The 26,447-nt window shown below is 38.8% G+C and overlaps 1 protein-coding gene across 1 annotated transcript in view; it reads right to left on the bottom strand.

Moving 5' to 3' along the window:
• The window catches only part of LOC149262709 (hydroxymethylglutaryl-CoA lyase, mitochondrial-like), a 182,098-nt gene extending 155,949 nt beyond the window's left edge, over positions 1-26,149 (bottom strand). Inside the window, exons 1-2 of the mRNA XM_089381551.1 lie at positions 25,874-26,149; positions 16,541-16,891 (exon numbers count right to left, since the gene is read on the bottom strand). Of these exons, the coding sequence (XP_089237677.1) occupies positions 16,541-16,803 (263 nt within the window). The 5' untranslated portion in view covers positions 16,804-16,891; positions 25,874-26,149. The remainder of the gene's footprint in view (positions 1-16,540; positions 16,892-25,873) is intronic.
• Between the last annotated feature and the right edge of the window lie 298 nt (positions 26,150-26,447).

The raw sequence follows: 26,447 nt of genomic DNA, 5'->3' as shown, positions 1-26,447 counted from the left end.
TCACAACCTTTGCTCTCTCCGGCTTTGTACGAGCACTGGGGGAATCCTCATTCAGAGTGGCGAAAAAATGTTTGCCACAACAGTGAGGTATTTTGCAAAGAAACCGAAGCGATCAGCACTGCTGTTTTCGATGTGATCAAAGCTCACGGCCCTCTTACCGTTACAGGCACCAACGCATATCTGGGCATGTCAGGCCATGGACAGAGGCAGAGCAGCGCTATGTCTGGTCAGGCAATGGACAGAGGCAGAGCAGCGCTATATCTGGTCAGGCAATGGACAGAAGCAGAGCAGCGCTCAGGACAGAGGCAGTGGCAAACTATTTCAGGACAGAGGCAGAGCAGCGCTCAGCACAGAGGCAGTGGCAAAAATGAAGGGAGTTACAACTATTTTTAGAACTGGCTCTGATAGCATGTCAGGCCAAGCAGTAACTCTCCAAAGGCAGTAAAACTGATTCGTCTGATATTCCATAGGTAGGTTATTGTTATATACATTAGGAGTGATTGTTCAGTTCATCTCCCGATGACTGTTCACATTCCTGATTTATTTATTTACAAATTCCCCCAATCACGAAGATTAGGTGTCAACAGTTTTCCCTTGGATCACATATTAAAATGCTATGCAAATGAACATCCTTATGTCTAAAGTAAAATTCGTGCAAGACTATAGTTCCTTCCTCAGTAGAGGACCATGTTAATACTAGTTGGTTTATTTTCTTACAAAAGACAATCATCAATTGTATTCAATATCATGACAAGCCTTGAAATCATCTAAAGGAATCGATCATTAAAATGTCTAATTCAAAAGTCTTGTATCTGAGTTGTGATTTGTGATCCTTGAAGAATCCACCAAGGGTATATTTAAAGAAGCCAAGAACTTTTGTCCTCAAGACCGCAGTACCTTTGTCAAAAATATGAAATACCTCAGAAAGGTTGCAGATTAAGAATCAAGAAGCATTCTAACTATATCTCTATTTAGATACCCCATGTAATGACAATCGAAATACAAAAATGCTTGATGTTCATACTAATCAAAGGCATTAGTTTTTGTAGCATCAAATGGTGCTCTAGTCTCCATAGTTGTCAGAGAGGCTAAAAAACACTAGGACTCCATAACCCAAAAAAGGTTTTAGAAAAATCCACCTAGAAATGCCTTAATTAAGCTAATTAATCAATAATTAAATTTTTCCTAAGTCTAACTTAGGGAAAATGATTAATTAACTTAACAGTAAGTAATTGAAGAAGGTGAGCTTCTCTAGCAACTCACATGGATCAACTAGGAAATAATCTCAGCCATTGATTAAGTTTTAATTTTGGTCATTGGAGTCTCACAGTGAGATTATATGAAGTCGATGGGTAGATGGAGGGGCACACTTGAGATCGATTTCCTTGGGCAGTTCGACTTTTCATAGAGTAACAGCGTTCTGTTGGAAGAGTTCGCGGCAAAGAAGGGACGCAAAGACAGAGAGGGGCAGAGACAGTGAGTGTTAGGAGGAAGTTTTCCATTTGCGAAGAGTCAGAAAGAGGAGGCCGAATATTTTCTCCAAGAGGCTCCGCAAAGACAACGCAAAGCCTCAAGTGAGCAATTCAATTTGACTAAAGGGGAGGACACTTTCAATTCCATAGGCTAAGAATATTTTCCAGAGGACCAGAGAAGCATTTTCCCAGTCAGCAACAGGAAGGACGGCTAGATTGCCAGTTGTTTCAGCCAGTGCGTTTGGCAAGCAGCGCTGAGGTGACGCAGAGTTTGCGCAAATCACTTGGACGGCTAGCTTTTCAGACGTCAAACAATGTCGGGATTACTCGAAGAGAGGGTAAAATCTCTCAGTAAATTTTTGCCAATATTTTTCTTGGATAGATTCGCTAGTTTGGGGACATTATTGTACTCAGAATTTTCTCACTACTACTTAATAATAAAAACCCTCAGTTGTTGCATCGATTTTCCCACATTGGGTTTTTCCTAGGACTTTTGTCCAATAATAACAGTGTTATATTTTTTGTATGTGCGCAATTTCCAGTTTATCTTCCACAGTAGTTTAATTTGTGAAGATTGCAGTTTGATTAATTCATTATTGTCGTAGCAATAAACTGCTAAATTAATTTACAATTAGAAGAATTAATTCTAGTTGCTGCAATAAAAATTTTAGTAGTGAAATTCTCACATGGTATCAGAGAAAATTTTATCAGACAGGAAGCTCAAAAGCGGAAGGAAGAAATCATCCAAATTTAGAGGGAGTCTAGCAGTTCGATTTCCAAATTTGCGCAGAGGTTGGCTTGGCAGTTCGAACTACTAGGCAAAGGGTTTGATTTTTCTAGTGCGGGTGGCAGGGAAAATTCGCAGAGCCCGGTAGCAGTTCCAGGAGGCAGCAGTAAAGCCGGTAAGCAATTCTGGTAGAGCAAATTAGTGTTTTCTTTTAGCAAATTCCTTGTTTGGGCGAGAAGGGTTTTGCAGCAGTTCTGCTAGAGCAAAATCAACGTCGCGTGGAAGAGAAAAGTGCACACAGAGAGGGAATTTCTCTCAGAGTTTTTCTAGTTTAGAAATCCAAATTTCCAATTGCATCCCGTAGTTGCTGTAAGCAAATTTTCTCACTCCAAAAGGGAGTGTGAATAGCAGAATTAGCAACCGAGTAGGAGAAAGAGGGAGATTTCCATTCTAGTTTCAAATATGGCCACAACTGGGCTTAGAGATCAGAATAAGTTGGAGGGAGCCTCCAACTATGTCATCTAGAAGGCCAAGATGTCCTTCCTGGTACCTGCTAGATGAATGTGGCCTGAAGACCTTTGCAGAGAGTGTTGTGACAATATCGACTGATGTAGATCAGCTGAAAGAGTACATGAAAGAAATGGCCAAGGTGAAGCAAATGATCTTGGATGGAGTTCGGGACCATATAGTCTCACATATATCTGGCAAGAACACTGCTAAGGAGATGTGGGATGCTCTCACTCAGCTATATCAGAATCCTTTCGAGCAATGGAAGATGTTCCTGAAAGAAAAGCTGAGAAACATCAAGATGTATAAGGGTGAAGGCATTGATCCCTTTCTCACCAGAATTCAAGAAATCTGGGATCAGCTAGCAGTCGTTGGGGAAGCGCGTCAAGACTCAAGATACAGAGTTGGTGTGTTTGGCACTGAATAGTGTCTCAGAGGATTGGGAGATCTTCGTCCAAGGCATCTTGGGACGAGATACTCTACCTAGGTGGGACAGGATGTGGTCAGACCTGCAGCAGGAGGAGATGAGGCGAGCACTTGTGAAGACCTCCATCAGCAGAAGCAGCAGTAAGGGTTTGAAAGGTGAGGAGGAAGAAATGTGGACCTACATCAAAGGGTCCCAGTTAGGGACGAGGGGAGAAGAAGAAACAGGACCTATCTAAGGTCAAGGCTTCACATGTGGCGAGTTTAGCCACTACAGTACTCAATGTACTCAAAGGAAGAAGGACAAGTAGGAGACGTAGGACCAAGCAGCAGCATCCGCAGAGACACAAATTGTCCTCCAGGTTGGAGGAAGACTTCGCCATGTTTGCAGCTATACGTCCAAGAGTGAGGTGGGGCGATATGGAGCTATAGTCGTAAAGTTGCGCAGAGGATTGGGCAAGGTCCAGTGAGGTGAGCATCGGATGGTGTTTCCATATAGATCAGTACCTTGCTACAAGGGCCCACAATATTTAGTAGCAAGAGGATCAGTGTCAATTGATGCAATCAAATTCTATAGTGACAGTTGCAGACTAGTTGCAATCAAGTGTTGAGGAGCGCAGACTAGTGTTGACAGCAGAGCAGAAGGCTCAGTAACAGAATCAGCAGTAGCGCAGATTCCCCAGTGGACAGTGCAGAGGCTTGTAGCAGTCAAATGCTTAGAAGACAAATGCAGCACAGAGACACAGTTGATTCAGTATTTCGAATGCTTCTCTATTGCAATAATAACAGCAACAACAGTTGAGAGGGAGTTGCAGTGCAGATATAGAGTTTGCAGCAGTATAGCAATGTCAGCAGCAACACAGATGCAGCATCAGAGTTGCACAGTGGTTGGTGGGCAATCACAAGCAGGCATAGTGGCCAGAAATCAACAGCATATAGAGGGTGATGCAGAGACAGGGTGTTGTAGCAGTGCCACACTTGAACACTTTCCTCGCTAAGAGGGAGTGTTAGTTTTAGTAACATCAGATGGTGTTCTGATCTCGTTAATTTATGTTATGTTCTATGCTTAGAGCAATTTACTTCAATTTCTTCTTATTAGCCATTATTTAGCAATCACATTAACATTAAGTAAAATGTCGATAGAACATTAATAGATCAACAAAAAACAAGCCAAGACAAGAGACACCAGATGTGGCGGCTAGTCAGGGACAAACCCCAATGTGGGGAAACCCTTTGATCAATGTGGGGAAACCCTTTGATCAATTCTTCTATAATCTTCAATAGTTTAGCAGAGAGATAAATAGTACATGTTGACCACTACGTGTCAACGACCCATAGCAGTACACCCCCTTTTTCGCAAAAGGGATAGCGCCTGATCGATGTGTTCCTGCGATCTAGCTATCATCATCAGCCTGAGGATCATCTTATAATGTAAACCCAAACTGCATGTGTATAATGTAAATAATTTCAGCAGATCTGTGTCGTGTATGTAATCACCTAGGTAAACCTACTTTTCTGGTGACGATCTACATTCTGGGAGGTTTTTTGTCTCACCGATCCATTCTCGGATGGTCGGCAAAGTTTTCCTTCAGCCTTAACCCAAAGCCAGAGTGGATTTTGTCACTGGATCTTGAAGGAGTCCTAGTGTTTTAGATCGAGTCTATGTAAAAGTGATTTGGGAATAATCTTAACTATTTGGTTAGGTTAATTTATTACAAATTGTTTGATCTGCTAGATTATATTTGTGTCGCAGAATTGGGTAGTCTGTGAGGGTCCTTTTCAGATGGGTTTTCCCCCTTGTAATGTAAAAAATATAGAAATCATGATGTAAAGTGTCTTGAGGATTGGAAAAATAATTTATCCCCTCAGTTTAATTAATTAAATTTTCTGGCCAAAATTAATTAAAGCTAGAAATTTAATTAATTCTAGGTCCTAGGTAAATTTAAATTCTCCAGGGAAAAATTCATTGGTCCTTAAAAAATTAAATTTTAAGAAGTCCAGGGGCTAAGGTAAATTAATTATTTTGCTAAATTTTAAGCCTTTGGTCCCGGGGTTAAGTCAAAGTCAAAATTTTGAGGAAATTAATTCAAAATTTTAATTTTTGAATTAATTAAAACTCATTTAATTGAAAAATTCGAATTTCCTCCATAAATTAAAATTTTGCCGGATGAGATTAAAAGAAATTCTAATCCTCATCAACGGTCGAGATTGCTTTGACGAGGATCACTCGAACTAGTCGTTAGAGGATTTATCTTTAAATAGGAGGTCATTTTAATCAGACAGGATCATCCGATCTTTGGATCGTGTACTAAGCTCTCAAGCTCTCTTGTATACTTTTTTGAATTAATGCAAAAGTCTTTGGGGTTTCAACGTGTTGTAGTGTTCCTCTTCTACAAATTTATGGTAACATTGTTTTAATTTCTGCTTAATATTATGTGAAAACTATCAATCATTAGCTCTCTTATAATAATCTGAATACAGGTATCTTATTCAATTTGTTGGATCTAGGGTAACATTTTTAATTTTGATTGAAGTAGCAGGTATCTCTATTTCTTCAGAATTTTATTGTTGTTCTATTTCTCTACTTGATTTGATGCTTGATCTAGTGTTTGCAAAAAAATCTCTCAGGTTCTCGTTGAGCGTTTGGGGATAGTTCTCGGTTGGACCAGCCAACTTTCAACACATATTTTCTTAAAAGCCTCCTTCATATAAGCCTCAGGATTTATCTAACGATAATTTTTTTTATGCAGGGTGTTTTTGGGCTAGTACCTCTCTAAAATTTCAAAATCTTTTAAATATTTTGTGAAAATTTTGATAGATCTGGCTATTAAGAGCCTTAGATTATCAGATCTAGGAGCAGAGTTGGACTCATACTCCTCAGATCTAATAGATCTGTAAATTATTTGTATAAATCTGTAAATTTTTTGTATAGATCTGTTATTTACTTGTGTAGATCTGAAATTTTGTAACATAATTTTGAATTTTAACACTTGGGTTTTTGGGATTTTCTCTATTTTTGTACATATTGGGTATTGGTTTTTCTCTTTTCACTTGTGCAGAAATAGATCTGAGAAATCAGCCAAAAAAATCTTCAACTCTGAGCTAGATCTAGACCCTGGAGGGCAAGATCTAGGCTCAAAGATTGTTTGCAGGAATAGATATGAGAAATCAGCCAAGAAAATCTTCAAATTTGAGCTAGATCTAGACCGTGGAGGCAAGATCTGGGCTCAAAGATTGTTTGTAGGAATAGATCTAAAAAATCAACTAAGCAAATCTTTAAATCTGAGATTTTTCAAGCAGATATGGGGGTTTGAGACAAATCTAGGCCCTAGAGGGCAATATCTTATCCTAAATCTTTTTACAAGGCCAGCCATTAAAGATTTTGCAATAAACCTGAAAATCTGAAGCAAAATAATTTTTTTCAGAACAAGGGTTTCAAATTTTGGGGCTCCTAAGCCTAGATCTGCCTTCTCCTAGCCCAACGCTAGTTCTATTGGCCCTAGATTCCCTTGCTCCATTTCTGATTTGAATATTTAATTTTCTGAAGCTAATCATTGGCGGGTTTTTGCAGAAAATTTGGTAAAAATTTGTGTTTCAGGTATTGAATTTTTTTTGGCAACTTGGGCAAGTGATCTTCAAGGCCAGGGGCCTAAGGGTTTGATCTTTAAACCATCTTTTTTCTCACTGTTTGCTACAACAGTCATATACCTTTCTAATAGTGGTGAAAAACACATCTAAGTGGTTTGAAATTAACTAAAAAATTGCTAAATACATTAATAAGTCATTTATGTTTGATGTGTATCAAGAATTTGGCCTAGATCTACATTTTGGGTCACTGTTATCTCTGAATAATTCTGTTTCTGAAGTCTGAAATATAACAGTGAAAAATTTCATGTGGGTTAGCCTATAATCAGTTCCTAAATTGTTTAATACATAAAGGAATTACTTTCTTGAGTTTGGCATTCATCATTAGGCTTATTTCATTTTTAATTGTTGGCTGTAATAAGTATATCAGATATGATATAATTCCAAAAATCACATCATAACAGGCTGAAAATTTTTGATAATTCATGTGGGCAAGATTGGAAAAATTTCGGTAAATTTTTAGCTTAAAGATATCATTGATAGCTTATTGTTTTCATTGACATATTGTTGCTGTCATAAAGTTTTTCTTACTGCTATCCTAAAAACTAATTTCTAAAAATTAAGTACTCTGTCATGGAATTGAGATAAAATGCATATATTTTGTTTCATTAACTGAGTATTTTTTGAGCATTTGTTGATATTAATTGCAAAGAAGTTTTCGTTCTTTTTGAGCTATAACTATAGCAGAAAGATTTGAAATAAGCTTGTGTTCTAATTGTAGTATCTTCAAGGGTTTAATTTTGAATCTTCATCTAAAAAAGGCGAGAGTTTCATTTGGGTAATTGAGGGCTTTTGCGGCATAAGTGTTTTCCCATTCTTGAGTCTAACTTCATCTCATCTTTCAGTGCATTTGCATAGAAGCTAACTTTGCATAGATAAAATTTACTTCCAAGCATAAGCTTGGTCGATAGAGGGATAGATCTCCATCTGTGTTTTCTTGAGAAGCTTGTTTTAATAGTACTTAAAACGGTGACCTTGCAGTAGTCAGAGCCACAGTTCTCTGCAGCGCCGAAGGCACTGGGTATGTTAGAATTTCAAGAGAGGTATCATTAATCACACCTTAGTGTGCTTCTCCTGATTTTTCTCTCTACCAATTACTACAAAATCAGGCTCAACACAGAAAGGATTGAAGGGTTCACATTTAAATAGGCATTTAACTAAAATTAAACAAGATTCTTGCATCTCACATTAGTTTTAGGATCTGCATTTCATATAAAATAGTCATTCATCTAAGCAGCAATTGCTAATCGATTACTTGGTCTTAATTTCCCTAGCAAGATCGTTAACTCCATAAGGCACTGGTATCAATCATTTAAAAGCTAATCAAATCCTATAAGTCTCGCTAAATCTTAATCAAGTACTTGATCGCTTCAATGTGTCTCTCGAACTAGCTGGTTCCCAACTAGTTCTTCTTCATTCCACTTTTCCATAGGGTCTAACCCCCTTAGCTTGTTGTAGGGAGACAGCTTAAACAAAGAGATTGGGGATCAGGGTGACAGCCTCCGATCTGAGCCATTGTCACAGTCCCTAGACATTCTGTGCGACAACAGTACAAATACATAAATCTGTAATTTTAGGACAGCGGTAGCAAACCCTAACCAGCAAAGTCAAAGCTGGTCAAACAAGATAGAAATGACCTTCAATTTGCTTGATCAATATCCCAATCAACTAGGACTCCAACAGCAAGATGAGACAACCCATAAACAATCCGAAAAACCCAGCCAAATGCAGTTAACTGAAGTCAACCTGCTGCCACAAACTAGGGCAATCAAAATTGGTCAAACCAAAGGTTAGAATGCCTCAGTTTGTGTGCCAAAATCTGCGACATGCCTAGGAGAGACAGCCACACCAAAACCGCAGTCAAGAAAGGTCTTTACTTGGTCAGCGTTGGTCAAAACGTCTTGCTGCAGCCCCAGTCACATTTGGTCAACGCAGTCAAACAGATCTGCGTCCTCTTCCCTGCGTCCTCCAACTTCATCCTTCCTTCTTCCCACATGTGTGTTGCTCCTTGTGTGTAAACCTAATCAACGAAGGAGAGAAGAATGTGAGAGATGAGATGAGTGAATGCCTCAAGCTACCTTGTATTTATATGAAACGTTGAGCATGTGTGCCACACATTTAGCTGCTGGCCGACCTTAACAATTTGTCAAGTAAATACAAATAAATTCACATCTCCATAAATACTTGTCGGAATCAGACGATCATTAGATCAATCCTACACCTCTTGATAAGAGGAATCCAAGAAAAATATCAACTGCCATAAATAAGATGACGCACATGGAGTTTGGCCCTAGTTGTCAATTTTAACACCCCCTCTCAACTAGGGAGAACTCCATCTGCTAATCCATTTGATCGTCGATACTATCTCTACCATCAAATGCACTGCTCGGCTCTGCTCTACTCTACTCTGCTCTTACTCTACTCTACTGAACTATGAAGAAGAAGAAATGATCTAGGATGTATCATACCATCCTCCACTGACCTGAAGTCAGTCCCAGAGAGTGTGTCATACCACTCTTACTGATCCCAGATCAGTGCCCGAAAAGAGTGTCTCAAACCACTCATACTGATCCCAGATCAATGGAGGTCATCCTAGCATAGGAAGTACGGTAGATACAACAATGCGTCCATCGATAGTACTACTATGGTCCCTAACCCCATTTCCCTACTCATTGGCCAGATGATAGGTACTTCCCATGAGTCCCAGACTGCATGGGTAGGATGCCTCGACAAGAGAACCACTCATCCTATCCCTAAAAGTCGCCCCGGGGTATCACAGGTGAAGGTTGAACCTTTCACCCTGTACATAGTGCACCACTAGGGGAGGGTGAGTCGCCCTATGGTCGCTTATCGCACCAAGAAGTACCCCAAGCCCCCCGGAGCTACCAGAGCTCAATGCATGCCTCATGCAAGACCCTCATAAGAGGGTCTCTCAACGACTCCAAGTCGTTCTCAGAAAGTCAAGAATTTGACCTTTCCCCGTTGGACCATATCCCAGATAAAGTGGTACCTAATATCGATATGTTTGGAGCGATCATGAAATATGGGATTCTCTGATAAATGAATCCCACTCTGGTTGTCACACAGGATCACGGTAGTATCCAATGTGAACCCAAACAGCTCATTGAAGAGCTTCCACAACCAGACAACCTCACAAGAGGCCATACTCGCAGCAATGTACTCTACCTCAGCGGTGCTCAAAGCCACCGACTTCTGCTTCCTGCTCATCTAGGATATCAAGACAGATCCCAAAGAGAAACACCACCCAGAAGTGCTCTTTCGGTCCACCACAATGCCTGCCCAATCAGCATCAGTATATCCATGTAGTATCACATCTCTGGTAGTGTATCTCAACCCATGAGTGATTGTGCCACGAAGGTATCTCAACAGATTCTTGGCACCAATCCAATGTGAGTGGTGAGGCTCAACCATATGTTGACTCAATGTGTTGACTGCAAAACATATATCTGGACGGGAGTTCACCAAGAACATCAATGCTCCTATGAGTTGACGATACTCAGTAGCATTTTGCAAAACAAGTCCGGCAGCACTACCACTTAACTTCTTGAAGTCAAGCTCCATCGGGGTAGTCACGGGCTTGCAGTCCACCATACCGAATCTCTCCAATATCTTCACCACATATTTTCCTTGAGATAGGAAAATCTCCCCTGGCTTCTGCCAAACTTCTAGTCCTAGGAAATAGTGCATCAGTCCTAGGTCCTTCATCTCAAACTCGGAAGCCAACTCCCTCTTACATTTGTGAATGAGAGGGTCTGCACCTGTCAGAAAGAGGTCGTCAACGTACAACACCAGTATGAGAGGTTTATCATCTTCAACCTTAAAGTAAATGTTAAGGTCGGCTTCACTCCTAGTGAATCCCAACTTCATCAAGTAGCTAGATTCTCACATACCAAGCTCAAGGTGCTTGCTTCAGCCCATAGAGGGCTTTCTTCAACCTGCATACGTGAGATTCTTGATCATGAATCTAAAATCCTTCGAGTTGTTCCACATAGACTTCCTCTTTGATCGAACCATGCAAGAACGTCATCTTGACATCCATATGATGTAGGTTCCATCCTTGCGAAGCAGCAAGGGCTAAGAATCGAGCGGATGGTGGTATAGCAGGCAATAGGTGCAAATATCTCGTCATAGTCTATACCATCCTTCTGAGAGAAGCCATGAGCGACAAAACGAGCCTTGTACTTTTCAGCGCTTCCATCAGCTCCATACTTTATCTTGTAAAGCCATTTCAAAGTGACAACAGTTTTGTCCTGTGGTCTAGGGACCACATCCCAAACATCGTTCTTCATAATGGACTCGTATTCCTCAGTCATAGCATCCTTCCATACTTGATGCTTCACAGCTTCTACGAACGATGAGGGCTCATTTTGAATGATCGTGCTCATAATGGTCAAGTATCCATGATACTTGGTTGGCTTCTTACTTTCCCGGAAAGTCCCTCTGGGTGCAATGTGTCCTTCAGCATCATCAAGTGTCCCCCTAAGCCATGAGGGCCTCTTCCTAGAAGAGGAAGGCTCTTGCGGAGGGGGATCAATAGGGTCCATAGGTTCTTCCACTTCGGGCATCGTTTCATCTTGCTTTTCCTCCGGTTTGTTGGTGTCAACTTCTCCAGATTTCCTTAATATAGGAAGATTGTCAACTTTGCTAAGAGCCATATCTTCGTCAAAGGTGACATCATGGCTAATCTCGACTTCCCTTTGACCAACCACATAGATTCTATAGCCCTTAGTATTTTCACTATAGCCCATGAAGATTCCCTTCTTTCCAGATGCACCCAATTTATTCCTTTTCTCTTTCGGCACATGAAAATAAACAGGACTTCCAAAAATTCTAAAATGAGATGCATTGGGTTTCTTACCAATGAACATCTCTTCGAGAGTCTTGGAATCCAATGCTTGATGAGGGAATCGGTTTTAAACATATACGACGGTATTTGCAGCTTCAACCCATAGAATCTTCAGAAGCCTTTGATCATGGAGCATGGAACGAACAACTTCCATAATTGTACGATTCTTCTTTTCCGCCACACCATTATGCTCAGGAGTGTATGGTGTTGTGGTCTCCCTCTTAATACCAGCTTCCTTACAAAATTCATGGAACTCATTGGATTCATACTCGGTCCCATTATCAGTCCTTAAGATCTTGATCTTCTTCTCAGTTTGATTCTCGGTCATGGCTTTGAAGTGACGAAACCAAGAGAACACTTCATCCTTCTTTTTCAAGAAGCAAGTCTTGCAAGAATAATCATCTGTAAAAGTGAGGTAATATAAATATCCTCCCAAGGAGTTCACAAGCATCATACCAGATATGTCGGAGTGAACCAACTGTAATATACCAAAGGTCTTGCTATGGCTTGAGGGGAATGGTCCCCTTTTGAGTTTTCCTTCGGCACACCCAGGACATACACCTACTTGCTCTAATTTGAACTCGAGCATCCCAGTCACCATTTGTCTCACATTGGGTAGAGCTTTACAATGAAGGTGAGCAAACCTTCGATGCCATAGTTCGAATCGAAGAGATGTGTCACAAGACATGACACCCAACGGACTTCCTCTGACTTGATATAAAGAGTCAACTAGAAACCCAAGAGTGAAAGCATCTTTAAAAAAAAAATTCCATACACGTACCTTGCCATCAATGAAGGCCACTTTGTAGCCTTTGTCTTCCATACTGAAATGGACACCAGGTTCTTCTTGAGATCAAATACATATAGAACTTCTTGCAAATGAATTGTGTTATCCTGATTCAATTGAAGAGAGGCATTCCCTACGCCTTTCACGGGATATTTGGAGTTGTCTCCAAGAATAATTTCCAGGTTGGTCTCCTTCTCTTCAGATTAGAGAGAGCTTCTTTATAACCAATGGAGTGCCTTGAGGCACCACTATCAATAAGCCAATTGCCCAACGAATCCGGAGGAGAAGTAGTAGAGAGGGTTGATATCAGATAATATTCATCTTGCTTATTGTTAATAACGTTAGATTCATACCTGGAGTTTCTTACCTTCTTGGAGGGTTGACCACTTCCTTGATTTTCGGCATTCCTCTTTCCTTTCCATTGAACCTGACCTTCCTTTGATTGTTGTTGGAATTGCCCCAGGAGTGATTTTGATCATCGTCATGAGATGTGTCCTTTCTATCAGGACACTCCCTCGCATAGTGGCCAATTTTGTTGCAAATGAAACATCTTCCTTTCCTTCCACCTTTCAGTTTGGCCTTTCCCTTAGATTTTGCCCCGGAATTATTTCTCCTTTTAGCATGGGAGGAGAAAGCAGCAGGATTGCCTCTAAATGCAGGCATTTCCTGCTCTTCCATCCTTGTCTCTTCTTGAATGCATCTCGCCATCAATTCCTCAAATCTTGGAATTACATTATTGTTGAGAAGAGTGGTTCTGAATACATACCATTCGGATGGGAGCCCTCCAAGAGTTGTGATGGTCAGTTCCCTGTCAGGAATGACTTCCCCAATTGATAAGAGATCATTCTTGATCTCGGTGATCCTTAAGAAGTAGGCTTGCATATTCTCATCTTTGCCCTTCTTAATTTCCTTCAACTTATTGTTAAGGAACAAAACTTGATTTGCATCACTAACTTTAAACAGGCTTACCAGTCTATCGTAGATTTCCTTGGAGGTGTTCAGCTCGGAAACATAGGCCACCAGGCACTTGTCGATAGAGTCCCGGATGATCTTCTTTGTTTTGACTTCTCCCTTGGTCCACTTGTTCCTAGCAGCAACAGATGCATTTGGAGGCTCAATGATTCTACATCTCACATGGTCCAACACTTCCTACTCTTCCAATGTCAAATCGAGAGACATCTTCCATCCGTGATAGTCAGACTTCTCACGGAGCTTGTCTTCAGCAGGAAAGTGTGATGAGAACCCCATGAAGTCTTTAACATTGCTTCAACAGCCTTCGGTGATTGCTCTTGCTCTTGCTTGGGCTTTGTCTTCATCTCAGCTCTGATACCATGTTAATTTATGGTATGTTCTATGCTTAGAGCAATTTACTTCAATTTCTTCTTATTAGCCACTGTTTAGCAATCACATTAACATTAAGTAAAATGTTGATAGAACATTAATAGATCAACAGAAAACAAACCAAGACAAGGGACACCAAATGTGGCGACTAGCCAAGGACAAACCCCAATGTGGGGAAACCCTTTGATCAATTCTTCTATAATCTTCAATAGTTCAGCTGAGAGAGAAATAGTACAAATACATAAATCTGTAATTTTATGACAGCAGTAGCAAACCCTAGCCAGCAAAGTCAAAACTGGTCAAACAAGATAGAAATGGCCTTAAATTTGCTTGGTCAATATCCCAGTCAACTAGGCCTCCAGCAGCAAGAAGAGGCAGCCCATAAACAGTCCGAAAAACCGAGTCAAATGCAGTTAACTGAAGTCAACCTGCTGCAACAAACTAGGGCAGTCAACGCTAGTCAAACCAGAGGTCAGAATGCCTCAGTTTGTGTGCCAAAATGTGCAGCCTGCCTAGAAGAGACAGCCACACCAAAACCGCAATCAAGAAAGGTCTTTGCTTGGTCAGCTCTGGTCAAAACGTCTTGCTGCAACCCCAGTCAAATTCGGTCAACGCAGTCAAACATAGCTGCGTCTTCCAACTTCGTCCTTCCTTCTTCCCATGTGTGTGTTGCTCCTTGGTGTGTAAACCCAATCAACTAAGAAGAGAAGAATGTGAGAGATGAGATGAGTGAATAATGCCTCAAGCTATCTTGTATTTATATGACACGTTGAGCATGTGTGCCACACATTTAGCTGCTGGCCGACCTTGACAATTTGTCAAGTAAATACAAATAAATTCATATCTCCATAAATACTTGTCGGAATCTGATGATTATTAGATCAATCCTACACCTCTCAATGAGAGGAATCCAAGAAAAATATCAGTTGCCATAAATAATATGACCCACATGGAGTTTGGCCCTAGTTGCCAATTTTAACACAACAGTTGTCAGAGAGGCTAAGAAACACTAGGACTCCATAACTCAGAGAGGGTTTCAGAAAAATCCACTTAGAAATGCCTTAATTAAGTTAATTAATCAGTAATTAATATTTTCCTAAGTCTAATTTAGGGAAAATGATTAATTAACAATAATTAATTGAGGAAGGTGAGATTTCTCTAAAAACTCACACAAATCGACTAAGAAATAATCTCAGCCATTAATTAAGTTTTAATCTTGGTCGTTGGAGTCCCACAATAAGATTATAAGAAGAAGTCGATGGTAGATGGAGGAGCACACTTGAGATCGATTTCCCCTGGCAGTTCAACTTTCTAGAGAGTAGCAGCATTCTGCCAAAAGAGTTCGAGGCAGAGAAGGGAAGCAGAGACACAGAGTATCTCTTTCAGTTCAGAAATTATCAATATAAAAAGGATTGCCAATTGGAACTGTAAAACGAAAAGGATTATTTACCTGAGATATCAGTTCTAGAATCAAGATAGAGCTTCAAAACTTTTATCTTCCGCTTCCATGATGCATATTTTCAATTTAATATTACTGTTGCACCTGGGTTGCCATGTAGGTAGGCCAAGCTCTTCTATTTGTTCGCTACATATATAACACTGGAATCTAAATTACCAGATTTAGATTTCCGAAAAGAAGGAATACCACTTATATGTATGGTTAAAGATAACCTGAAAAGAGGAAAACAACTTATCCTTTCTCATGTCTTTGTCATTATAAATAATATTCACTACTTTTGGGGGTGCACATATTCTTGATTTATTCTCATACAATTTGTGTCAAAAATTATCCTATAGATTAGTTGAAGCTTGAAATTCATATGCTTAAATCTCATGGTGTCACTTGCAATCAAAAGATATTTGTAGAAAAATTAGCGCAACTCCCACTCCCTAACATTGACAATTTGAAATTTTATTACTCTGACACTGTTGATGATAAATTCCACAGTGGAACTTGAAGTTCTAGCATTGACAGCAGGAGCTTGTCAAAGAAAGCCGAGCAAGGCCAGTAAAGGGAATTTTCCATGGGAAAAGTTCTGCAAACCTTAGAATCCTCACTTAATGACCCCTGCCCATGAGCCAATATGCATGCATGACTCCAAAAAGAACTGGAAAAAATGGATATTTTTAGATTTGTTCACAGAAGGAATTAATTGGCATTGGCTACAATGTGTAGTTAAAACCACTGGCTTAGTTATCCTTTTCTGCTTAAAGATTGCAGTGAAATATGTAGTATTTTTTAACAATATACTTGTTACGTAACCTGCAAATAAAAGGCATAGCTACCTAACAATGCAACAGCATATAATCCTTCTGCTTTCAACTGCAAGAGTTTTCTGTCTTTCATTATGCATCTACAATCTACAAGAGAAAATACTGTATATGAAACTTCAAATGTAGAATATGAAAACCTTGAGAACGTCCTTTGTGATCTTCCTTGTTCAATTAAATATAGTTGATGTTGTTAACTCAAAGTGAGATAAACAAATTAAGCATGAAGAGCATGAGTACTTCTTAGAAAATTACAATGGAAAGACAGAAAGGACCCACAAAATTCTATCCAGATATATATATATATGAAGCCAGTGTCCATCATTACCAAGTTTCCCGAATAATTACTTACAAGGCAAATGGAAGTTTACAGACATCTGCGATTCGATTTTGCCCTCTATGATCATGAAATGAATATAGCATGACTGAAATCATGAGATAAGAATAGCTTACAAAGTTACATGTTATAGCTTCAAAAAATTAAAGAGATGAATCCTTACACATCCATGGGAGAACAACTGCAATCCCCCTCTCCAGCCAAGTCTTGTGCGGAACTTCTTTCATCAAATCTCTTCCTACTACTGTCAGATGATAATCGAGATAACCTTCCCGTGCCATTCAACTTTGAGAAGCTGTCAGTTCGGACAGGCTCCTCCAAACTGGACATCCTGAAGCTGGGGATCAACTGTGGAGCTCGGATTCTTGCCCACGAAAAGGATGGCCTCTGCTGGACTAATCTGGAAAAGGTCTTCAATGTAAGCATCCGTTTCTTGAAACCTAGAAGTAGTTATAGCTTAATAATGCCAATGGACGTAGTGTCCGCTATGCCTGTCCTGACTCTATTTGCATCCCTGTAAGAAACAAAGCAAAAGTAGTAAACCCCATACACATAGAAAATGCTACGTGCAAACGATATCTAACAAGAGCTTTTTCCTAGCAGTGACTCATGCAAATACTATTGACACTCCTATCTCTTTACAGCAATTTATATTACAAGCCAGAAAGCATTTCCCATCCCTAATGATCAGCCCTTCCCATTTAAAATCTACCATCAATCTTAAGATTAGAATTTATGAAACTATAATGATCCATTTTAATTTATAGGCAAAAAAAAGGTATAAGCATGTGTACGATGTATGCATATGATAGCTACATATGCATACGTCGCATGCCTTGCACTAGTATATTTATTAAATAATTATGAAAGATGTTTAAGTACCTAAATTATTAAGAAGTATTACATAAAACTCGACACTCTCAGAATATACATATTAAATATTTCATAAGTATAAGATTATTAAATAAAATTAATACTCTCCATCCTACTAATATAAATATTGATCACCATAGTATTAAAGTTATAAGTTGATAAATTATAATATATATATATATATATATATAACTATTCACTTTATTTAAATATTATAATTAAAATTATAAGTTAACATTTATTAATTAATATCACAAACATATTAATACATAAGGTACCTATAATTAAAATTAGTAAAGAATCAAGATATTATACAAGCACACAGAGAACCGGAAGGGGGGAGGGAAATTCTGAACTGAAGATTGGAATTCAGAACTTAAGATTGGAATTTAGAACTGGAGATATGAATAATTGTTCTTGAAGCTTTTGGGCACGGGGCCAGAGTGCTTCAATTACGAAGTATTTTGGAGCTGGATACCAAAGATTGTGCCCAGTATGGCAGGAAGGATTTGGTCATTTGGTAACAGGAACAAATTGAAGCTACAACCGCACGGGATTGATTTCAAACTCGAAAGCCAAGTATGTATATGTGAATTAAATTGATAGCTGCTAAATTCTGTAGAATATAGAAATTTAAATTCTGAAATAAATAATAGCTAGTAAAATCTGGTAGAATTTCTGAAATAAAATTGTGGTTTGGTCCTTACAGAAACATACGTGCACACACCAAATCTTAATAAAATAATAAATCCTTGTACCCTACCTTGTTTTGAAGTCTTCAACAAGACGAAAAAGAATAGGATACATTAGTTTTAAACGATATGTATAATAATCAGAACCACGCATTGCTAGTCAAAGCATGTTATCAAGCACACATAATCATTGAGTTTCATCAAATGCGACATATCTGTCCACATATTTCATCTAAATCTTTACATGAAGGCAAAAATTCAACATTTATTTTCTACAAAACACAAATATAAAATCCAAAACACAAAATCCCGGCATGCCTACTCTTAATGATTGACCATCCCGGAGAGCAAAACGGAGCTCAGAAAATGGATTTGGGATTTTGCCTGCTAAGAACAAAAATATTTAACCTAGGGTATAATATTTTATAACTGCATATGCACATAAAATAAACACAAGATATGGTGGGCAACAATAAATACCCATTTATTATGAATTGATGCTGCATCAATACATCAAGCGGGTTAGCTCAAGGTAGGTTACCCAAAGTATATCAAATAGATTTAAGCTTTAACACTCTTTCACATATCTCACCATATATTACCATTTAAAGTACCCCGAGACAGTTAAGGTGGTCTAACCACCTCACTAACCTAATCAATAATTAACTATATTGTCATGTTATTATAATCATGCTCACTTAATACATAATGTTTATATTATTAACGCCATTAACAATGAACCTCATCGTTTGCTTCTCCATTACCTCCTTTCAAACAACAGTTATAATAAAGCTCCTAAACCCAGAACTGCGATCACCTTGAATCTGCTTGCACATTTTATTTTGACCTCTACGCCCCATCAACTCAGGAAAGCAAAGATATTCCCAAGCTAATCATATTCACTAATGGGGCCTTGGCCTTGAGCTTGCTATAGGAAACTTTACATGGTTACATAACTTTACTAAAACGACATTTACAATAATTAAGTTTACCCTTTATAAGGTCCACATGACATAGCACTTAGGCACAATATTCATAATCACAGTCCATGTACAAAAATAGAGGTAACACAAAGCTTGGACTGCAACAACTTATCAATGCCCACCAGAAAATGGGAATCCAATTCCAGGGATTTCATCAGTTGTTTGCACACTACATAGAAAAAGCATGACTATTTTTGTTTGCAAATTCTAAAAAAATGACAGTTTTTATTCCTTGTAAAATTAGATGTTCCAAAAGATGCATACATGGCTTATCGTCATCTTTGTCATCATGTTGCTGCATGTAAACCCATCTTCACATTTTTTAATCAAACAGAACAGACTATGTAATCCATGAATTCACTTGGTCTCTGAATTTGAGGAGGTCCATCTACCATTTAAGACTGGTGCCATAGGTTGTTTCTGATGAAGCAAGAAGTACAGCAACTTCTTACCGCAGTTCATTAGTTGCTTACAAAAGGATCAGAGCCACTCTCTGTAAACAGGGCATCTGAACGTTGATCCTAAACAAATCCTCCAAGGGGATCATCTTTTGGAGATCCTGATAGTCAATCTATCTGAAGAAAGGAGAGCTTTCTCAAGAGCTAGCACCCTCCAATCAAACCATGATCTGGAATATGAATCCTGCAAGTCCTTCCAAAATAAGATGCCCTGCCTGCTTAGCCTGCTAGCTTGATACTGAGGAATCTCCAGAAAGCATTGGCCATGACCCTTCCAGCACCAGCTTGGTTGTATCACCAAATCCCAATGGCATCCAGTGCCGGTATAAATCCAATACACACATTTGGCAACACATTTCCAAGTGGACCAGATGCTTTTTACAATAGAAGAACCTCTAAATTGGAAAAGGTGTGGAGAAGAGATAATCTCAATCAAATCTGCCAAGTGGCTGAACCTTCCAAGCACATCACAATCATTTTGCTGCCAAAATCTTGCAGGCTTGCCCTGAACCACCACATCAATCAGCCACAAGCCACCCTCCTCCTTAGGCAAAATGCAGACATCTCATGGGACCATCAATAACCCATGGTCTATAATATTTGTTCACACCAAGCAAACCTCAGTTAATTTGATTAGAGAGTGCCTGGACATACTATGTGTTGCTTCTGGTGCAGTTGTCAGTGATCAGAAAACTGACTTTCGGTTGTTGGGCTTGGATGACACCCCAAACTAGATTCCTCCTGGTTGGAACTGTATCTGGCCTGGGATCATTCTGGTACAAGTCTTTCCCTAGCTGCCATGTGGGAATGGAGTTTACAAAGTTGCAGACGATGCTCCACTGCTGCCAATTCAAGGAACCTCCTCTGGTGGGTAAGTTGACAGGCATTTCTCAAAGTAGTCCACCCCTTTTTAATGTTTTCATTAATTTCACTTATTGCATTTATCAATGTTAATTATAATCCTCACCTTCTTGAAAAAATTCAATACATGCATCAGCATACATTATATCTTCAGATCTTGGATACTTCCAACATTACTGTAGGCTCCACAGATACTTAAAAGTTATTATGTATTAATTCACAACCTGCATTATGTATTGTTAACTTCACATCAGAGTACCACTGCACAACTGTCATTGTATCAAACCTAATTCAAACACCTTAATAAGCAGTACAATAATCTTTGCTCAAAGCATTGTCCTAATCTAATAAACCTTAAATTGAAGTTTCAAACCTAAATATCATCAATTTTCTTTGTTAATGAACTAGGATAGTATTCAGTCGATACAACTGCTGTGATATCCTCATCAATGATTGTATTATCAAATTTCAATCAAAGGCAAACTCTGTGAAACATGGTGTGAAAGTAATTGTATTTGCATCTGCAGCTTCGATCTCTCTTGGGTCTGTGGCTCCGAATATCGCTCGGGCACGCAACTTGTTATTTCTGTGGCTTTGAGTCTTGCTTGGCGTGCCAATCTTATGAACTCTGCTACAATTCAATTCATTCAAATCTTAGAGTTTCGACTACTCCGAGATCATGGTGATAGGGTCAATATGGATCATGCAACTGATTATATTCGAGAGTTCAACCCCTGATAGTACGGTGTATTATAGCCACGAATTTCCCCTCAACCGAACCTCTGCAACTTTTGCTTCACTTAGCATCCATGCCTACATCACTCCATGTAGGTGATAGTGCAATTTAGTCAATAACTGGAGCCACAAAGTTGTTCTACGAACAGAGATTATTGTCGCAAACCCAGAACTTTATTGTGCGCGACTTCCACTATTTTGTTGTCAGACATAAGAAACTGAACCACAACCAATGACAAAGAACCGCAGACAATTTCCTGAATGCAGACTTGTTCTTCACTTTTCGATCTCTAAAACAGAATGCATATCAACTTGAGCGAATGTTGTATTTGTTGGAGATTGGTCATATGAATATATAGGCTATTAAATGGACCTAAGCTTGAACATTCTGACTATGGGCAAACGGTTATGTCCTGTACTTCCGAAATTAAATAAAAGACAAAAACCATATTCATGTGACCCAGTTAGCTTTAGGTTATTAATATTTGCATGTGCTCCTTTGGAGAGGCCGCCCTGACCTTACACTCATAAATTCAATTTTGAAACAATGTTTTTGACAATGCAAATTCCTCTTGTTGAGGACTGACAGGGTCAATGATTTGTACTGTCAAGACCCATAATATTTTCATCAATTTTTACCAAAACATCATTCATTTGGGGCACATTGAGCACAACTTCGAGGCTTTAGCTTTAGAGGGGCATATCTCCCCAACCGTGAGGAACTATGTGGCATGCAAACTACCATTGATAACAGCATGTTGAGAAAAATCAGCCTATGATGGTCTTACTTGCAAAATCACTGATCTTCGCATTGAATTTCCTCATCAAATGCTTGGACTTCCTTTCCTATCTTTGGAGGCTACTTGTCCATTGAAACTTCCAATTAATGCAATCCACTGACGCATGTGAAAAGCGTTCAAAGACTGACTTGACATCAATGACAACACCATTCAACGCCTACCATAACAAGGAATGCCAAAAAATCTAATATGAAAAAGGATTGATCCTACATTTTCACTAGCAACCATGAATAGAAGCCTTATGGGAATTCCCATGGCCAAAAATTAAAAATTATAACTTGTACCTATCAAATGCCACAATCCTCGAAGTAATGCCCTGGACCCAGATCCCTGTGATTCTTATAGTTCCAAAGGTTTTGAACTTTCTGTGTCAGCGTGCTAATGCTTAACATTTGCTGGTTGAAATGTTGTTTTGTGCAAAATACAAGAATTAGCATTTTCCAATTACAATTACAACTTAAGTTTGTTAATCAGATATAGTGATCTATGCTCACTATTAATAACTATTCATTTCTATGGTCTCGTTCCACACTACTTAAGAAACAATGAACAGTAGAAGAAAAGATCCTAGCAAGGGAAGCAAAAACATTCCAAGCCGGATTTATATAGTGCATATCATCAAGTTCGATGATAATAAAGAGAAAGCAACTTCAACTATTTGACTGAAATGTCCAGTTACAAGTTTGGATTGTGTAGAATGGCTCAACAATTAACTGAAACTTTATGAACTCAAGAAGCTTCATGGCTATTCTCTACTTGAAACAACTTTCTCTTACATACATGAAAACTGCTTACCAAAAACCAAGTGAATCATTGCATTTCTTCGAGTTGAAACAGATATTCGAGATTGATGGTGGCAAAAGATGTGTTCTGCAAGCTAAAATTAAGATGCAACTTTCTGAAGAAAGAAGTCAAATATCTTGGACAGACACATCTCATCGAAAATACTTAAATTGAATGATATCACAGCAGTTATGACTAGACATCTTTAATCGAGCATCTGCAATGTCAATGCTTTGTAGGACTTATTAGTTTCTGTTGTCAAATAACCTATGTTGCAGGAAACGTGGGGTAGGAGGGCGTTTCCGTACGGAAACGAGTACGAAACGCTGAAACGCGTTTGGTACGGCCCTGAAACGCGTTTCAGGCCGTACTTCCACGTTTCACGAAACTGAAACGTGGCCAGTACGGCCTGAAACTCGTTTCAGAGCCGTACGACCCACGTTTCAGCATTTACTTGTGTTTTTTTTAATTTTTTTATTATTATTTGTTTTCTAATCTATTCTTACGTTAGCCTAGTGACTTCTAGTTGCTTCCAGATGCCTGTCTAAAGTTATAAAAGTGAACTTTTGCCCTAGTGTTGATATGCAGTTCATGGTAATGTTAAATTCTTAAAGTAAAAGTGATATTCTCCTTTATTTTTCATTTTCATCCTTTTACTTAAATTTTTAACATTACCATGAAATGACTCAGGATGTTTGAGAGTGGTTTCGCCTTCATTGGATTTCATATGGAGAAAGTAGAATTTTAGATCTCACTCAAAATCCAGCAGACTTATCTATTTTTCAGGATTTCAGGATTGGGGGGATTGCAATGTTTCCATTGGATTTTATCATGTACTAGGGTATGGAACTTGTATTTAATCGAGAGAACAAAGCCCTCTATGCAGGGGAGATTCCCAATAATCAAGAGAATGTAGGGTACTAGGGTATGAAACTTGTATTTAATCAAGAGCACTAAGGTCATTCGACTATGTAGGAGGAGACTCCCAATCAAGCATGAGACAAAAAATTAGAAATTTCTCGTGGCTGATTTTGGATATTTCTATTTTCATTATGTGATTATTCATGAGTAAATGTGATGTAAATTTAGATACTTATAGTTTATGCATTGACAATTGACAATTTTATCATAATGTAATAAATTAGAATGTATCATATATGCTTTATGATTGCACATATTTCTTAAATGTCCTAATATATATATATATATATATATATATATATATATATATATATATATATTCGCGTTTCCCCGTTTCCAAAATTTGGGGAGGTCGCGTTTCGTATCGCTTGCCGTTTCGGAAACTCGTACCCGTTTCCCCGTTTCGTGCAACCTTGCAAATAACATATGTGGATACACTGCCACCTTGATAGCATTAACTTTCTTAATTCTCCAAACAAGTTCCCCTAACCTAGGTTACACACCTGGAGCAAAGTAGCATAGCCGGGTCAGCTAGTTAAAAGATGCAGATGCTAAACAACTACAAATTTTTGGCTTCAATGAAAAATGCATGTGTTTAACTGAGTACAACTCAAAAGTGTAAAGATGATATCATCCTGAAACAGGATCCAACCACTAAAATTTATAATTTTATCTGCTTGAAAAGATATTGCAAGCATTCCTGCAATAAAGACTTTAAAATTTGAAAGGATATTTTGCAAATCCGGCAAACTAGATGGGAACATCCAGCACTATCCTATCCCCACTCCTTTGTGCAGTTGGAAGGTCGCAAAGTGAATAACAGTCATATATATAACGTCTGCTTGGAACGATTAGTCTATCCAATCTATCATAGATGACTGAAGTTGTATGATGAAGAATTTCTTTGATGAGATTCCAAAGAGTAAATTGGATTTTTTAATGCAAGATGACTGTCTGGTATTTGACACAAAAATGATAAAATGCTTTGCATTTTTCTTTGGTTGATCATAAACTGAGTATCTTAATCCATACAGTTTATCTTGGATGTCTGTTGATTTGCAAAATTGACATATTCACTCTTCCCAATAAATCTATGGTTAGTCATCCTACCGATGTCACTTAAGTCGTGAGAGTTTGTTCATCACTGCAACAGCTGAAGAGTTAGTCAGTGGTTCAAGGCTACTGTTGACGACTTCCTTAGTACCTCATCTTTCTCTTGTCCTGAATAATGTCTGCTTCCCACACCTTGGAACGTAATTTTCCACCAAATATTCATGACGGATGCAAGAGATGAATTTGGTTGCCATTATAGAAGGAATTGTGGATGAAATTGATGACTGCTATACAAAGTTCCCAGAGCCAGACTCGGAGAATGAGTCACCAAGGCTAAGGAATGAGAGTTGACTCGAACTCATTAGGATTTTGTGAGTTGACTAAAGAGATTTAAATAAAATAAATGTCATTGAAAATAAATATTTTCCATTAATATGGAAGGTTTAAAAATTCCATAAATCGCAAATTTTCAATAACTCATTTCGCAGTACTTAGATGATACTATATAACAAACAGCAAAATGCCTTGGATTCTGGACGGGGGACAAGTATATTGCTTGTCTTTTATAGACAAACAACCAAGACTGACTTGTCAGACTTGTGTGTCAAATTTATAAAGTCAATCTGATGCTCAATTTAAACTCACGTCAAAATTATTTGCGTTTGACATGCAAATCAAAATCGCAAATATCACTCCGGGGCAAGTTAGATTCGAAGAGCAGACTTGACTCGGTAATCCTCATAGTAGAATTAAACTAGAGAGTCCACTCGGACTGCAAAGATTCAGGTAAATCTGCTGCTATATGATGCCAGTGGTTTGTGACTGATCACTCTCTAAAACTACCTAGCTATGGCAATGGGGCGGGATTGCCCTATCACAGTTAAATTTACAAACACACCCACAAATGCCAATTATTAATGATTAGAGCAAACACAATTTGCTTAAAATGACTTCCAAACACTATTCTGTCCATGTAAATGAATATTAAAAATAACATAAATCGTGTGGGAAATCATTTACACAGCAACATTCACCTCGATATATCAGCGCATTGGAAGAGGCCCTTTGAAAGTAAAGTTTTCTACTTCATTCCAATAATTATACAAAAATCACTGAAATTTTCAGATTAGAATTCGCAATATTGTAACTTGCAGAACTGAAAATGGTCTTATCGTGGATGGGCAGGGCAATCAAGCTGCAATTCAACCCTGGCAGAATAAATTCTAAAAGCACATTTCGTTGTGTGTGTGAGAAGGACGAATTACTAATGTTATACAGAGGCACTTTCAACCATTAAAAACCTCAAGAGTATGCATCAATATGGTCCAATTACTCACCTAAATCGCTGACTTCCCTGATCTCCAGAGATATCGAAATGCAGTGGAATTTAATCTCAAACCGGTGATCAAGAGACCAAATTAATCGCCGTATTGAAGGATATTTGCGTAGAGTTCAGGCAGGCATAACGAAGATAATAAATGACCGGACTTTGTAAGCAGAAGAGCGGAAAGGAACCCCTGTTCCTGCGCTCCCCTTCGTCGTGCTTGTTTTGACCACACGCAATGCCTACCTCCCCTTCCAGCGCCACACAATGGAGACCACACCGTTTGGTTGTACGGCACGTGACGTGGAACCCCATCTGATCACAATGAGCGATGTGGTTGGGCCTCGGGTTTTTGGTTGCTGCATCGTTTCCTTCCTTAATGTCATCCTTTCCTACCCTTCTTCTTCCCAAATATGTTGAATTCGATGTGGCCATTTTACCCATAAAATTGGGGCCATGTTTTGTGAACACATCAAAAGGGTATAAAGCATCAATCACCTCGAGGGACATACCCTACGCGCGAAATCATTAAAGTGATTGTAGAAAAGGATTGAGGGCTTGTACTAAGCTAAGTTGTCGAAATACCT

Source organism: Pinus tabuliformis, chromosome 6 (assembly GCF_031772625.1).
Source record: "Pinus tabuliformis cultivar Carrire ecotype Pingquan chromosome 6, CPIR1, whole genome shotgun sequence".
In the NCBI taxonomy this organism is placed as follows: Eukaryota; Viridiplantae; Streptophyta; class Pinopsida; order Pinales; family Pinaceae; genus Pinus; species Pinus tabuliformis.
The sequence above is the reverse complement of the archived record's forward strand: the minus strand, read 5'-3'. Positions and strand labels throughout refer to the sequence as shown.